The 16,025-nt window shown below is 48.3% G+C and overlaps 1 protein-coding gene across 4 annotated transcripts in view; it reads right to left on the reverse strand.

Annotated features, from left to right (window-relative positions):
• The window catches only part of rfx2 (regulatory factor X, 2 (influences HLA class II expression)), a 57,545-nt gene that overhangs the window by 8,425 nt on the left and 33,095 nt on the right, over window positions 1-16,025 (reverse strand). For 3 of the 4 annotated variants that reach the window (XM_066643492.1, XM_066643491.1, XM_066643493.1), the window contains 5 exons: window positions 10,428-10,502; window positions 5,963-6,144; window positions 3,547-3,666; window positions 3,162-3,283; window positions 2,916-3,034 (listed from right to left, as the gene is read on the reverse strand). In XM_066643492.1, the coding sequence (XP_066499589.1) occupies window positions 2,916-3,034; window positions 3,162-3,283; window positions 3,547-3,666; window positions 5,963-6,144; window positions 10,428-10,502 (618 nt within the window). The remainder of the gene's footprint in view (window positions 1-2,915; window positions 3,035-3,161; window positions 3,284-3,546; window positions 3,667-5,962; window positions 6,145-10,427; window positions 10,503-16,025) is intronic. The other variant, XM_066643494.1, reaches the window with a different exon arrangement.

Below are 16,025 nucleotides of genomic sequence, written 5' to 3' on the forward strand. Positions count from 1 at the left end.
AGAGAGAGATAAAGAAAGAGAGAGAGCGCAAGAGAGAGAGGGAAAGAAAGAGAGAGAGAGAGAGGGGAAAGAAAGACACAGAGAGAGAGAAAGAGAAAAATTTAGAAGCAAGAAAAACCATAGTCCCCTTTTTCACTAATGTAAAAATAAACACTTGAAATACTCCTCATAACTCCACTGTAAATAAAGGCTAAACGGGTAGGTCCTTGTGTATGACATCACAAAAACAGCTCATTATAAACCCCGTTTTAGCTGATCCCTTTCAAATACGCACATCATGGACATCTACATAGCACTTCTTCTAAACAACAACAATTACACACATGTCCTTTAATCTTAAGAGCGTAGTTTGAATATGACATGGGCCCTTTAATTCTTATCTCCACATCTTGGGTAGCTCTGGAGTAACTCTTGAACAGTGAGCTGTTGAAGCATGTGGTGGGAGAGCGTGTACATACACATCACATGACTGAGTAAGCAAGTTGTGTTTCTACCGCCGCAGAGCTACTTCCTATCTCTATTTCCTCAATAATTAGGTCATTGCTCGCTTAAGTGCTGCTCTTGTCATGGCCTTCAGCAGCTCTGCGGACCACTGGTCGACCCACACAGCAGCCAAACCTAAAGAGATGGCCGTGTGTATCGTACCGGATGATCCGTGTACGTTCACGAAGAAGGATAAAGGCTTAGTGATACATTTATTTGTTCAAACAAGCTTTTCTGCGGGATACCAATGAGGTTCAGACTGGTATATCTATATAGCTGCTACGGTGTATAGCTATATTTACACATGGCTAGGTGCTAAAGCATTGTAGCTTGACGTTTCTCAACAGTGAGCCATTTCAAAACCACTCTGAATGACTTTGTACCGCGGTAATGTAATTAAGTTACACAATATTGGAAAAGCAGTGGAACTCCCCTTGACTCTTAAGAGCCTTTATGTGAGTCAGTTCCTCACCGCAAGCACTACACGACCACACTAATTCACACCAGTTTCACAGTCATGAATAAGCAGACTGCCCGACTACGCTTTAGAGCTGAATGTGAGGGGCTCCTGGAGAATCTTCAGCGCTCTCTCCGTTCGCCACAGTTCACACTCGCTTCACAGATTCTTCTCCTGCGGTCGGACACTTGCTGCTATCTCCGGTTACACAGGGCCCTATAGTGCACCCCCACCCCTCCCTCCACCAATCACGCGATACGTTTTGGCTTCCTTGCCCGGTTGCCATAGTAACCTTGTTTACTGTTTCCATGGCAACACTTCAAACTGCACTCCAAAAACAAAACAAAAAAAAAGAAAGAAGAAGAAGAAGAAGGGAAAATTCCCCCGCCGTCACAAACAAGGGTTTTATTATTATTATTATTTTTAAAACCTTCATTTTTTCCGTGCTCAGGAAAAAAAAAAGCATGGCAAGGTTGTGAAATTACAGCATTCGTGAAATAACAGAGAACCAACATCAGTTTGACTCTCTTTCTATTTATGTGTCGTCCCAATTTCCACATGCGGTGCAAATATGGGTCAGAGCCGGGCTTTTAAAAACCCCAAAGATGACAAAGAAACTGGCAACTTTACAACCAGCGTCACAGATAAGACCCCTGCGCTTGTCAAAGGCGACTATAAAAAGAGACGTGCAGAAGAGAAAAAAAAAAGAAAGAAAGCTCCTTCCTTGATTGACAAGAGAAAAAGTGGTGACAGACAAAAGCATCGAGACGAGTGGACTGAGCAGTGTGTGTGTGTGTGTGTGTGTGTGTGTGTCTCCCGCTGGCTGAAAGGTTAATTGGCATGACTGGAAAGGCACTGAGAGAAGGATGAAAGGAGCTTAAGAACAAAAGGTGTGAGCTGAACAGAGAGAGCAAGGGGAGGGACTGCCCGAGACCATCAGACTGGCCCTCTCAGAAAAACGGGCCCGAACTCAGCCAAATCTGCACCCGGCCAAAATCCAGTTCTGCACATTCTGCAGGTGTGTGGCTGAGGGGGCTTGGCACTGTGCTGCTGGGCTGTTCAGTAAAGGATGGACACAGTTTTAATCAGCCTGAAACTTTGGCCCAAAACCTGAGTACGGCACGAGACGTACGGCCCAACACCCACGCAGTCGTTTTGCGACTCCCAAAAGGAGTCTTCCCAAAAACTGACCAAAGCCGTATTTTTGGCCCAAGACCAGACCCGACCTGTACCTCATCACAAGATTTTGCCTCTAAACTTGACAATGAAAATATGTGTTCCAACATTGCATTCATTCATTCATTCATTGTCTGTAACCCTTATCCAGTTCAGGGTCGCGGTGGGTCCAGAGCCTACCTGGAATCAATGGGCGCAAGGCGGGAACACACCCTTGAGGGGGCGCCAGTCCTTCACAGGGCGACACACACTCACACATTCACTCACACCTACGGACACATTTGAGTCACCAATCCACCTACCAACATGTATTTTTGGACTGTGGGAGGAAACTCACGTAGACACAGAGAACACACCACACTCCTCACAGACAGTCACCCGGAGGAAACCCACGCAGACACGGGGAGAACACACCACACTCCTCACAGACAGTCACCCGGAGCAGGAATCAAACCCACAACCTCCAGGCCCCTGGAGCTGTGTGACTGCGACACCTACCTGCTGCACCACCGTGCCGCCTCCAACATTGCATTTTAACCCAAACCCAAAAACTGTGACATATTTGTGAAATCACATCTGAACCCATCAGAACCGAACATGAGTAATCGGGTCTCATCGATCCCCACGAAGGGACCTCTCAAACTTTAGGTTCAAAAAGGTCCTATAACCATTTGAAAAAAAGTGTCCCAGTTATTTTCCTACATTTTCTTAAAGAACTTAAACATTTATTTATAAACCGCAGTGTATTTGCACCACAGTGTATTTCTAACACCTTCGAGAGTTTAACAGAGAGCAGTACCTCACAGTGGTCCCTGTAGAGGGTCTGCAGCTTCTTCACATCGTTCATGGTGATGCGCTCCGGCAGCGGACAGGAGCCCAAGTCAAGAGAGGGGAACGGGGGCAAGGCATGAGAGACATCTGCACGTAAACAAACACAGACACATGGAGGCTGTGTCTATCGCAGTGCTCATACCCAGCATACTCTGTGCACTGTAGCTATGTGTAGTGCATTACTGATGGTGGTGAGTACTTTAGTGCTTGTTACCTATGTACTGCTGGTGGTGCTGGCTCTGTGCTGCTACACTCTCCTCTGGCGTACTACTGGAGTGTTGCGAGCCGCCGGACAGTCCGTGACTCATCCCGTCCACTTTCTGCAGTGGTTTAAACCTGAACACGGAGGACGGATATGTCAGGGACTCACTACACATTCTAAGGGCCACTAACCACAGAGGATAGGGTCGGACTAGGAGGGCTATGGTGCATATCACTAACACAGAAAACACTAGGGTGACACTTGTTCATCATGTCTGACAATATTTGGCTCATCTGGGAACAAATAAAATTAATAGGATTTTAAAAAAGCCAGTGATAAAAGCTTGGCTTGGATAAAGGAGAAATGAAGGGACATGTACACACACACACACACACACCTCTGTTTCTGGTGGACAGGCTGCTGTCTCATGGCCATGTACTGAGTGTCCTCCTGCAGTCGGTTCAGTGGGGAGTCAGGCTTCACACGGATGCCATAGTAGTGGTACTTGGAGTTCCCTCTAAAACATAAACAAACACATTAGAACGAGTGTGTGTGTTCATGCAGCTTATTATTCTAAAAACACAACTGTATTCTGTGGCAGACGTCTCTTGTTTAACAGGGGACTGAGCTGAAATGAAATAGCAGATAAGCTTCTTCCATCATGTCACTGAACTGTTGGAAAAAACAGTATGTTTTAGTCAGCACAATACACTCCAGGATAAACTGCTACAGTGATGGCTCCCTCAAGGGTACATATTCAGTACCTTTAGTTAGAATCATAATTCATTCATTCATTCATGGTCTGCAAGTGTTAATCCAGTTTAGGGCGGCGGTGGGTCCGGAGCCTACCCGGAATCACTGGGTGCAAGACGGGAACACACCCAGAAGGGTGGCGCCAGTCCTTCACAGGGTGACACACACTAACACAGTGAATCACACACTCACACCTAAGGACATTTTTGAGTCCCCAATCCAACTACCAACGTGTGTTTTTGGAGCTCAGGAGGAAACCGGAGCACTCGGAGGAAACCCACGCAGACACAGAGAGAACACACCACACTCCTCACAGACAGTCACCCGGAGGAAACCCACGCAGACACAGAGAGAACACACCACAGACAGTCACCCGGAGGAAACCCACACAGAATCAGGGAGAACACACCACACTCCTCACAAACAGTCACCCGGAGTAAACCCACACAGACACAGAGAGAACACACCACAGACAGTCACCCGGAGGAAACCCACGCAGACACAGGGAGAACACACCACACTCCTCACAGACAGTCACCCGGAGGAAACCCACGCAGACACAGGGAGAACACACCACACTCCTCACAGACAGTCACCCGGAGGAAACCCACGCAGACACAGGGAGAACACACCACACTCCTCACAGACAGTCACCCGGAGGAAACCCACGCAGACACAGAGAGAACACACCACACTCCTCACAGACAGTCACCCGGAGGAAACCCACGCAGACACAGAGAGAACACACCACAGACAGTCACCCGGAGGAAACCCACACAGAATCAGGGAGAACACACCACACTCCTCACAGACAGTCACCTGGAGGAAACCCACGCAGACACAGGGAGAACACACCACACTCCTCACAGACAGTCACCCGGAGGAAACCCACGCAGACACAGAGAGAACACACCACAGACAGTCACCCGGAGGAAACCCACACAGACACAGGGAGAACACACCACACTCCTCACAGACAGTCACCCGGAGGAAACCCACACAGACACAGAGAGAACACACCACAGACAGTCACCCGGAGGAAACCCACGCAGACACAGGGAGAACACACCACACTCCTCACAGACAGTCACCCGGAGGAAACCCACACAGACACAGAGAGAACACACCACACTCCTCACAGACAGTCACCCGGAGGAAACCCACGCAGACACAGCGAGAACACACCACACTCCTCACAGACAGTCACCCGGAGGAAACCCACGCAGACACAGAGAGAACACACCACACTCCTCACAGACAGTCACCCGGAGGAAACCCACGCAGACACAGGGAGAACACACCACACTCCTCACAGACAGTCACCCGGAGGAAACCCACGCAGACACAGAGAGAACACACCACACTCCTCACAGACAGTCACAAATCCCTTTCCTTCTGGAAAACCCTTTCCTTCTGGAGAACAGGATGTAATGTACCTTTAAGGCACACAACTGTACTTTAAACCACTGCTGTACCTTTAAAAATGCATTTTCCCTGTTTGTACATTTACTGAACAATAATGTACTGAGAGTACACAGTTTTTAAAAGGTCGAGGTGTGACCCTCAACTACATTAAAATCTGCATTTTCACTGTCCTGAAGGAAAGGCACATATTTCATAACACAACCATTTAAATCCTTGCTGTGCTTCAGTCATTTCCACTGAGCTACTGTAATTTCTACTCTGTTTGCACAAGAGCTAAAAGGTGTATTGTCCAAACACTCTGAAGCAATTTCTAGTGAGTCATTCATTTCAGTGCAGAATGTGACCTCAATTCACACACTGGTTGTGATATTCAGCATCGCGGCTCGTTGCAATGATCACATGGGTTGAGTATTAAAAACAATACCTGGCCATTTCCTCTCGGAACAGAAGCACATGAAGATCTAATTCTCCATAGTGCTGTGTGAAGAGGGCCTTAATAATAAATGTAAGACTATACATGACTTTAACAAGCCTACAAGTGTGCACTGTAACAAATGCAACAGTATTAAGAAGAGATTGTTTTGGAAATAGGGAGTGTGTGTGTGTGTGAGAATGAGAGAGAGAGAGAGAGAGACCTGGTGCCAAGGCGGCGTGTGCGCAGTCCCATAAACACTGAGCGGATGAGCTTGCCGAAGGAGGCGGCGTTCACAGGGTCCAGCTTCTGCTCTTGGCAGTGGCGCAGGTAGTGGTTATAGAGGGAACACCGTGGCAAACTCACCCCCTCTGCTGTCTCATAGTTATCCAGCAGCCACTGCAGCTATAAACACACACACAGACACACACACACACAGATCAGAGGCATTATAACGAGTACAGCACCTTTTCTAAAAAAATAAATAAATAAGCTGCTCACAGATATCAACATCCAATCTAAAATGCAGAAGCAGATAAAAATGCCATCAATTTCTCACAGAAATATTCACGTAGAGCTCGTCTAAAGCTTTTCCAGAGGAGTAGAGGGGAGGACTAACTATCCACGTATGACCAGTCAGAAACGTTGGACGAGCAGGTGTCGATAAATAAGTTTGAAAGCGTTTTTTGACCTGTGTTGTCATCTGTTTTATCACTTATGTTTCTCAGTGCAATACCTACTAAGGCTGTTCTTGTAAATGTCATAAACAGAACTCATCTTTATACACACCCTCCTCATTTTATTATATTAAGGTTCATAGCACTGTTGTGCTACGGTTATTTATAGTTCTGTAACCCACTGCTATATCCCTGCCCTGTTTATGGTTTATTTCTTTTATGTTGTTTACGTCTTCTCTTGTGCACCACGTACAGTACTGTGACACTACAATATCTATAATAGTGTTATCTTTTCCCATTTTATGGTAACTGGTAATACTAAGGCACGGTGGCGCAGCAGGTTAGTGTGGCAGTGACACAGCTCCAGGGGCCTGGAGGTTGTGGGTTTGAGTCCCACTACGGGTGACTGTCTGTGAGGAGTGTGGTGTGTTCTCTCTGTGTCTACGTGGGTTTCCTCCGGGTGACTGTCTGTGAGGAGTGTGGTGTGTTCTCTCTGTGTCTACGTGGGTTTCCTCCGGGTGACTGTCTGTGAGGAGTGTGGTGTGTTCTCCCTGTGTCTGCGTGGGTTTCCTCCGGGTGACTGTCTGTGAGGAGTGTGGTGTGTTCTCTCTGTGTCTGCGTGGGTTTCCTCCGGGTGACTGTCTGTGAGGAGTGTGGTGTGTTCTCCCTGTGTCTACGTGGGTTTCCTCCGGGTGACTGTCTGTGAGGAGTGTGGTGTGTTCTCCCTGTGTCTGCGTGGGTTTCCTCCGGGTGCTCCGGTTTCCTCCCACAGTCCAAAAACACACGTTGGTAGGTGGATTGGTGACTCAAAAGTGTCCGTAGGTGTGAGTGTGTGAGTGAATGTGTTAGTGTCTGTGTTGCCCTGTGAAGGACTGGCGCCCCCTCCAGGGTGTATTCCCGCCTTGCACGCAATGATTCCAGGTAGGCTCTGGACCCACCGCGAATGGTAATACTAAACTAGACCATTTTCAAAACAAAAAATAACCTAAAATTGAAGTACTTTTAAAATGCTCAGTGAGAAGAATTTATTGGTCGCTGCAGAAGCATTGGATGGATTGGTTCTGTCCTGTTTAATGTGCGTGAGTTTTGGTTTAGACGATGTAGCATTGTAGCTTAAGGTAAGTGACTGTGAACATAACGTATTCACACTAAATATTTTCTTAAATCAAATGACAACGGTCACATTTAAATCTACACAACTGTTACCATTAAATGACAAAAGAGCAGGTTTGAATTAGCAATTATATGTTTAAAAAAAGCACATTAAAACTTCTTTGTACATCTTATATTTGACTCCCCTGAGGTTTCCCAAATTTCAGCAGATATTTTAGAGATGGTAACCACAGGAGAGAAGCTTTTACTGCCTGTTTCAATAATAAACACAACCCGGCTCAGGAGTTTGACAGCATAATTGCTCGATGGCAGTTTGAAAAGGTGACGTACATTATCCCCTACTCCCACACACACACACACACACACCTGTGAGGAACTGTAGCTAGCCCATTAAGTAAAGGGGGTGGGTTTAATCACATATTTGTAAACGTTTGTAAACAGGCTGAGCAGTGGGTAGATGTTCCTATCTGTGACTACACTGAGACATTAAAAGACACTTCAGCTTCTGACAAAGAACAGCTCCGATGGCTCCACATCAGAGGCCTGGAAGCAGGGGGCAGACCGTGGTTCGCTGCCAGCTTCCAGCCTGGCCTTTCGGATATAGATCTAGAGCAAACTTTTCCAAATCCCTATCCTGGACCACCCCTGAAGTGCAGGGTTTAACATTTACACTCATACACATTTCATCAGATAATGATCAAGCCCTGTGTGAGCTGACTCAGGTGTGTAAAAAAAACATTCGACTCTGCAGAGCAAGGGTGTTTAGGACAATGACTTACATTAAACATGTCACTCCTGTCAAACCAAAACCCGGTGTCTCCCTAAAGGTGACTTTCCAGGGGACTGTAGAAGATTGAGTCTTCAAATCAAGTCAAAATATGAGAAACAAGACAAAAATAGAGTTTAAATATCTGGTCCCGACAACTATAATATGTGTGTCATTCATTCATTATCTGTAACCCTTATCCAGTTCAGGGTCGCGGTGGGTCCAGAGTCTACCTGGAATCATTGGGTGCAGGGCAAGAATACACCCTGAAGGGGGCGCCAGTCCTTCACAGGGCAACACACACACACACACACTCACACCTACGGACACTTTTGAGTCGCCAATCCACCTACCAACGTGTTTTAGGACTGTGGGAGAAAACCGGAGCACCCGGAGGAAACCCACGCAGACACAGAGAGAACACACCACACTCCTCACAAACAGTCACCCGGAGGAAATCCACGCAGACACAGGGAGAACACACCACACTCCTCACAAACAGTCACCCGGAGGAAACCCACGCAGACACAGGGAGAACACACCACACTCCTCACAGACAGTCACCCGGAGGAAACCCACACAGACACAGGGAGAACACACCACACTCCTCACAGACAGTCACCCGGAGGAAACCCACGCAGACACAGGGAGAACACACCACACTCCTCACAGACAGTCACCCGGAGGAAACCCAAGCAGACACAGGGAGAACACACCACACACCTCACAGACAGTCACCCGGAGGAAACCCACGCAGACACAGGGAGAACACACCTCACAGACAGTCACCCGGAGGAAACCCACGCAGACACAGGGAGAACACACCACACTCCTCACAGACAGTCACCCGGAGGAAACCCACGCAGACACAGGGAGAACACACCACACACCTCACAGACAGTCACCCGGAGGAAACCCACGCAGACATAGGAAGAACACACCACACTCCTCACAGACAGTTACCCGGAGGAAACCCACGCAGACACAGGGAGAACACACCACACTCCTCACAGACAGTCACCCGGAGGAAACCCACGCAGACACAGGGAGAACACACCACACACCTCACAGACAGTCACCCGGAGCGGGTGTCGAACCCACAACCTCCAGGTCCCTGGAGCTGTGTGACTGCGACACCTACCTGCTGTGCCACCGTGCCACCCTCGTTAATTTTTTTTTTAAAACACTAATTAATTATTTACCAACAATGTCTTCCCATAATTCCCTCTTTCACGTATTAGTGGTTTTATTCAGTGGTTGTGTTTATCATTGATACTGTAGAGTACATTTAATTTATGCTGAAATATGTATTAAATAAACAACTCACCTGTCCTCCCCTTTCTCTCTTTCTCACACACACTCACACACACAGAGCTCCTGTTTCATCTCCTTTTTGTATTCACTTTCTCCATTAAAGCTTGTGTCCAATGCTAAGTATCTCCCTGAAGCTTTTACTGAGCAAATTAAGAGATTCTTATTTAAAATATCATCAGAAATACACTGAGATATTAAAATAAAGAAATGAAGGTTTTCCTCGAGCCGGTTTTTTTCTGCGTATCACACTACATTTATCTCCCCCCCAAGAAAACAAGGAGGAGCTAAGATTTTTTAACTTTATTGTTGTGATTACAGTTTTTAAATGAACAGATGGTGCATTGTGTTGTGTTAATTCCACTGTGTTGAGCTTACATTGATTCTTTACATTGAAATATCCATTATTAAATATTTATTTAGTGATCAGAGGTGTTCTAGGTGAGCCGGACATGTTCCATTCCTCCCAGAATGAGACATGCTCGTATAAGCGTGTTAAAGGAGCACTAACTAAATCTAAACCTCCTTCAATCAGCCAGAAGAATCAACTTTCAGGGCCCTCGGACGCCCACTTGTTAAGAGCATGCACGCTGAACAAAGACTAGTCACAGGAATCCCATCAAAGCCATTCCTACAGAGCTGAAAAAGGTGTATTTAACAGTGAGCAACAGGAGGCAGGGCCCGTGAGACAGTGGGCATGCACGGGGCAGCAGGAAAGGGCTTAGCGGACAGAGCTGAAACCTACAAAAGCAGCAGGCCTTCCTTGTGTTCTCTCTCTCTCTTTTTTTTTTTTCAAAATAAAGGTTTTTTGGATGACTTACATGGCTGTTGAGCAGGCTGCTCTTGTGAGAAGCAATCCCTTCAGACTTGTGGAGGTTTTCAATCGCCATTTCAAGCTAAAGAGAGAGGGGAGGGTGGCATGCAGAACATCAGAAGAGGGGAGGTGGGGTGAGAAGTGGTGAGAGGAAAAGAGAGGTAAGGATGACAGTGACAGAGCCAGAGAGAGAGAGAGAGAGAGAGAGAAAGAAGGGAAAGAGGGGCAAAAATAAATGCAAAAATAAATAAATAAAAGGAAAAGAACAGAAAATGCAACAAGACTGTTAGCTGTAGCCAGATCAGTGCATTTCCATCACAGACAGTCAGTGTTTGCAGCTCTTTAACAGTGAACTAAACACATGCAAATAACAAGGGGAGGGTTAAGCTGCAAGCTCGGGCCTCCTCGCACTACAACATAATGCATGCTAATGCTAATGCTAACATTAACACCTCAGTGCTAAACATTATTATGCATACTAGTGCTAACGCTAACCCCTCTGGGATTTAAGAGCTATTTCTAGAACCTAGAAGTGGTGTAAATGCATATAAACTACAACTTACCACATCAGCAAAGCTAGCAGCAATAAACTAGCTAGGGGCTAGCGGCTAAGTCTCTAAAACACACAATGAAATGCTATTTTGTTTGAACATGACAAGCTTTCTTAAGTAAATAATTACAAAATGTGTATTTAAATAGAGAGAAACCTGGTAGAGACCAACTACCAACTACAAAAGTGGCGTCATGAATTTTGACCAAAAAGTAGATCACCCACCAAACATCAAATGACTTACGGACATTGTTTTTTTGGGCTAAGTCCGGTCGGTTCGCCATGGCCTTTATAAAAGAGATGATGAGACTTGGGCTGTGTTTGTTCTGTCAGATTTGGCCCAAATTTAGCCTGATGTCCTGGCAGGACCACGTATCACTTTTCAGCCAAATAGACTCACGTGAACATAACCGTTTGAGGATATGGACTAATTGCCTTGTTTACAGTGGTTATACGACCCGGAAGCCGTACTTTAGCCTCAGCATGAGTTTACAGCCACAGAGAGGACTGTAAAAATAATACAAATCAGAAACATATCAGGGTAACACTTCAGTGAAGGGTGACTAATCATAACACCTCAGACACCTGCAGCCTCCTGTTTATGTAGCTGTTCTCTTGTCACAAGGTTTGAAGCACTGTAGTAATAGTGTAGAGTGACCAGACGTCCTCTTTTACCCGGACATGTCCTCTTTTTTAGACTTAAAGAAATGTCCGGGCGGAATTTCACAAACGTCCGGGATTTTGTTTTTCTAGAGCTTACATAGAACTTTGAGAAGTTTCATTCACAAACTAGTCCCGCCCTCCCCTACTCCGATTGGTTCGCTTGAGTGAGAAGGGGGCGTGGTGAAGTAGCCTAAAATCTTCTGATTGGACGGTCTGACTGTAGAGCTACCGTTATTGGTCGATAACCTTCTCTGTAAACATTTAATTGGTCAGTCTGCACGTCAGTAGTCCTTGTTTACGTCAGGCAAAGCTCATGTACCCACCCTCATCTCGAGCAGCTATGCCGAAACGTAAATGTAAGTTTTCGGATGAATTAAAAAAGAGATTCCCATGTGTTCTGTAGTAAATAAAGGTGTAAAGGACCTAGAAGCACACACAGGTTCAGCTAAACACACAACGGCAGCGAGGAGCAAAGGAAAAGGTGACCAAAAGCCTGTGCATCCTACTCCACACTGGGCTACGCTCTCCCTACACTCTCAGGGCACACTCCTCTCAAAATGACTTTACACTTTACACTGTCACATAGTTGGAAAGCCTTGTGTGAACAACGGTTCACCCTTTATTTCCATTTCTAAAAATCCTTGGAGTTTATCTCAAACAATCCCACTTATGTCCTTGGGCTGCGAATAAAAGCAGAGGAGAAACAAGTCCCTCACTGAGGTAAAGTGAGTGGACACAGCCAGTCCTCGATGCAGCAGTTTGCTCTTTCAAGAGCAGAAAGAAAAGAGGCCCAGGAGAGAGAGAGAGAGAGACCTCCAGAAAAGTGGCAAAACTTAAAAATGAAAGAAAGGGCTAGAGGGAGAGAGGGAGGGTGAAGGAAGGAATGAGTAGAAAAAAAAAGCAGGTGTCCTTCCAGATATTATAAAGGCTCCCAGGGGCTCTGGGCCAAACAGTAACGAGCTCTGGGGCCGTTTCTGTGGCAGAGCGCTGGAGTGGCTCTACAAGGCACTGCTGAATCACTGAAAAGCAGCCTCAGTTCTCTCTTTCTTTCTTTCTCTCTCTCTCTCTCTCTCTCTCTCTCTCTCTCTCTCTCTCTCTCTCTCTCTCATCGTTAGCACTACAGCAGCTGAACTAGTTTAACCAGAGGAGGTTGTGCGGTGTAATCCTTTTGGAATTGACTGCCCAATTTAATCTGAAGCCAATAGCACCGATAAGGAATCTTTCCCCACTTTGCTGAAGTCACAGCCACTGCGTTTCTAGCCACACAGGAGGCTGGAACATTGCTGAAACCACTTGATTGCAACCTGCCACAAGAGCATTAGTGAGGTCAGGTACTGATGTTGCATGACGCTACTTCCACACATCCCTGTGTTACTGGATGGAGCTCCATCTCTCCAGAGAAAGCAGCCCACTCTAAATCACCCCATATATTCATGTGCAGTTGCTTCTCTCTCTCTCTCTCTTTGTCGCTCTCTTACGCTCTGTCTCTCTCTCTCTCGCTGTGTCTCTCTCTCTCGCTGTGTCTCTCTCTCTCTCTGTCTCCCTCTCCCCCTCTCTCTCGCTCTCTCTCTCTCTCTCTCTCGCTTGGTCTCATTCTGTGTCGCTCTCTCTCTCTCTCGCTCTGTGTCTCTCTCTCTCTCTCTGTCTCGCTCTGTGTGTGTGTCTCTCTCTCTCTCTCTCTCTCTGTCTCGCTCTGTGTGTCTCTCTCTCTCTCTCGCTCTGTGTCTCTCTCTCGCTCTGTGTCTCTCTCTCTGTCTCGCTCTGTGTCTCTCTCTCTCTCTGTCTCGCTCTGTGTCTCTCTCTCTCTGTCTCGCTCTGTGTGTCTCCCTCTCTCTCTCTCTCTGTCTCTCTCTTGCTCTCTGTCTCTCTCTCTCTCTCGCTCTGTGTCTCTCTCTCTCTCTCGCTCTGTCTCTCTCTTGCTCTGTCTCACTCTGTGTCTCTCTCTCTCTCTCACTCTGTGTCTCTCTCTCTCTCTCTCTCTCTCTCTCTCTCTCTCTCTCTCTGTGCGCATGCGCGAGCGTGAGCGTTGGAGTGAGCGGAGCGTTGTGATTGAGAGCGGTTGGCGTTTTTTGCCAATTTTTTTGTGCGTGTGCGTTTTTTTCAGATTTTTCTGAAGTTTGTGTGAGTGTGCGTGTGTGAGGTGTGTTTGGTAATGTATTTGTGGAGCTAGGGCCTGTGGGGGAGTCTGCTGTCGGCGTTTGGCGGAAGCATGGCGTCCTCCCACACCCTGTTGTGTGAGAGTCTGACCCGCCGGCACGCGGTGAAGGTGGAGTGCCGGGCGAGTATGGAAGAGTGTGGTACGGCGGCGGTAGATGTCGTCGGCCACGAGAACATGGTTTCCATCTCGAAAATGAGCAACGCGTTTGTTTTGTTTTTGGTTAACGAGCATTTCGCGGCTGTTTTGGTGGAAAAAGGGTTAGTTATTAATGACCAGTTCACGCCTGTGCTGCCCCTGAGTACCCCGTCCAAAAGGATTATTTTGTCCAACGTCCCTCCCTTCATTAAAGATGAACACATCGCTCAGGAGCTTTCCCGCTTTGGGAAGCTCGTCTCCCCGATCAAGAAGATCCTCATAACCTGTAAGTCGCCCTTACTTAAACACTTGGTGTCTTTCAGAAGATCTGTTTTCATGGTGTTGAATGGAGGAGCTGAAAGTTTGGACTTAGTCCTGAAGTTTAAAGTGGATGGTTATGTTTATACAGTTTTTGCTTCGACTGAAAATAGTATGAAGTGTTTTGGGTGTAAACAGGTCGGACATCTTATTCGTGACTGCCCTGGACGAGTTAATACAGGTACTGAGGGGACAGGGGGTACTGAGCGGTCGGGGCCTGTAGTGGCTGTGCCCGCGGTGGTCGTCCCCCCTGCGACTGCTGCTTGGCCGGCTGCACGGACCCCGAACAGTAAAATGTCACCACCGGGGGGGTCCGCTGTTGGGGTGGCTGCCGGGGACGTGCTGGCCACGGTGGAGCCTTTTTCAGGGGGGCCCTCTGTTGGGGTGGCTGCCGGGGCCGCGTTGGCCGCAGCGAAGCGCTCTTCGGCGGGGACCTCTGTTGGAGGGGCTGCCGGGGCCGCGTTGGCCGTGGTGGAGCCCTCTTCGGCGGGGTCCGCTGTTGTGGTGGAGCACTCATCAGCGGGGCCTGCTGTTGGGGGGGCTGCCGGGGCCCCGTTTGCCGTGGTGGAGACCTCTTCCGTAGGGTCCGACATTGCTGGGGTGGCTGCTGGGGCCGCGCTGGCGGTGGTGGAGCCCTCTGTTGGGGTGGCTGCCGGGGCAGTGGTGGAGCCATCTTTGGCGGAGCCCTCTGTGGGGGTGGCTGCCGGGGTCGGGTCGGCCGTGGTGGGGCCCTCTTCGGCGGGGCCTGCTGTTGGGGTGGAAGCTGGGGCCGCGTCGGCCGTGGTGGAGCCCTCTTCGGCGGGGCCTGCTGATGGGGTGTCTCCCGGGGCCGCGGTGGCCGCGGTGGAGGCCTCTTCGGCGGGGCCTGCGGTTGGGGTGACTGCCGGGGCCGCGTCGGAAGCGGTGGAGCCCTCTTCGGCGGGGCCTGCTGCTGGGGTGGCTGCTGGGGCCGCGTCGGCTGTGGTAGGGTCATCTTCGGTGGGGCCTGCTGTTAGGGTGGCTGCTGAGGCCGTGTCGGCCGAGGTGGGGCCCTCTTCGGCGGGGCCTTGTGGGGGGGGCTCTGGTGGTGTTTACGTGGAGGAGAGGGACGGAGGGGTGCAGCACAGCTGTTCTGAACTGGCTCCAGCCCGAGAAGCAGGACAGGAGGCTGGAGGAGTAAACCTGATGGAGGTTGAGTCCGTTTTTAAAATTCCTCATAAGAGGAAGAAGAGGGGCCAGGGAAAGGGAAAAAACAGGCCAAACAAGATGTGACGGCAGTGGAGGACAGAGACTCGGACAGTGAGGGCTCTCTCTCTGACTCGGGATGGTCTGTGTGCTCCCAGGAAGAGAACAGGCCTCAACTGTACACTGTTGAAGAAATTAGAAAGTTTTTACGAGTTACTAAAGGACAGAAGGGTGTGAGGGTGGAGGAACATTTCCCAGACAGTGTACAGTTCATACGGGACGTCAAACACTTGCGGAGGGAGGGGGTTTTTACGGAGCAGGAGACGTTTAGACTAAAAAAGTTACTGACCAAACTGAACAAAGTGCAGTGTGAAGACGACTCCTGAACGGACTTTTATCTCTGATTGTTTTTGTCCCCTCTTTTTTTTTACCTTTTTTAATGGAAGGTTTTCAAATCGCCACCTTAAATATTAATGGGGCAAGGGACTGTGAGAAAAGGGCAAAGTTTTATGAGCTGGTTAAACACTTGGTATCGATGTTGTCTTTGTGCAGGAAACCCACAGTGATGTGGAAAATGCTGCTGAGTGGGCGAAGGAGTGGAGTGGGCTCGCTGTTCT

Source organism: Hoplias malabaricus, chromosome 14 (genome assembly GCF_029633855.1).
Source record: "Hoplias malabaricus isolate fHopMal1 chromosome 14, fHopMal1.hap1, whole genome shotgun sequence".
Classification (NCBI taxonomy): domain Eukaryota; kingdom Metazoa; phylum Chordata; class Actinopteri; order Characiformes; family Erythrinidae; genus Hoplias; species Hoplias malabaricus.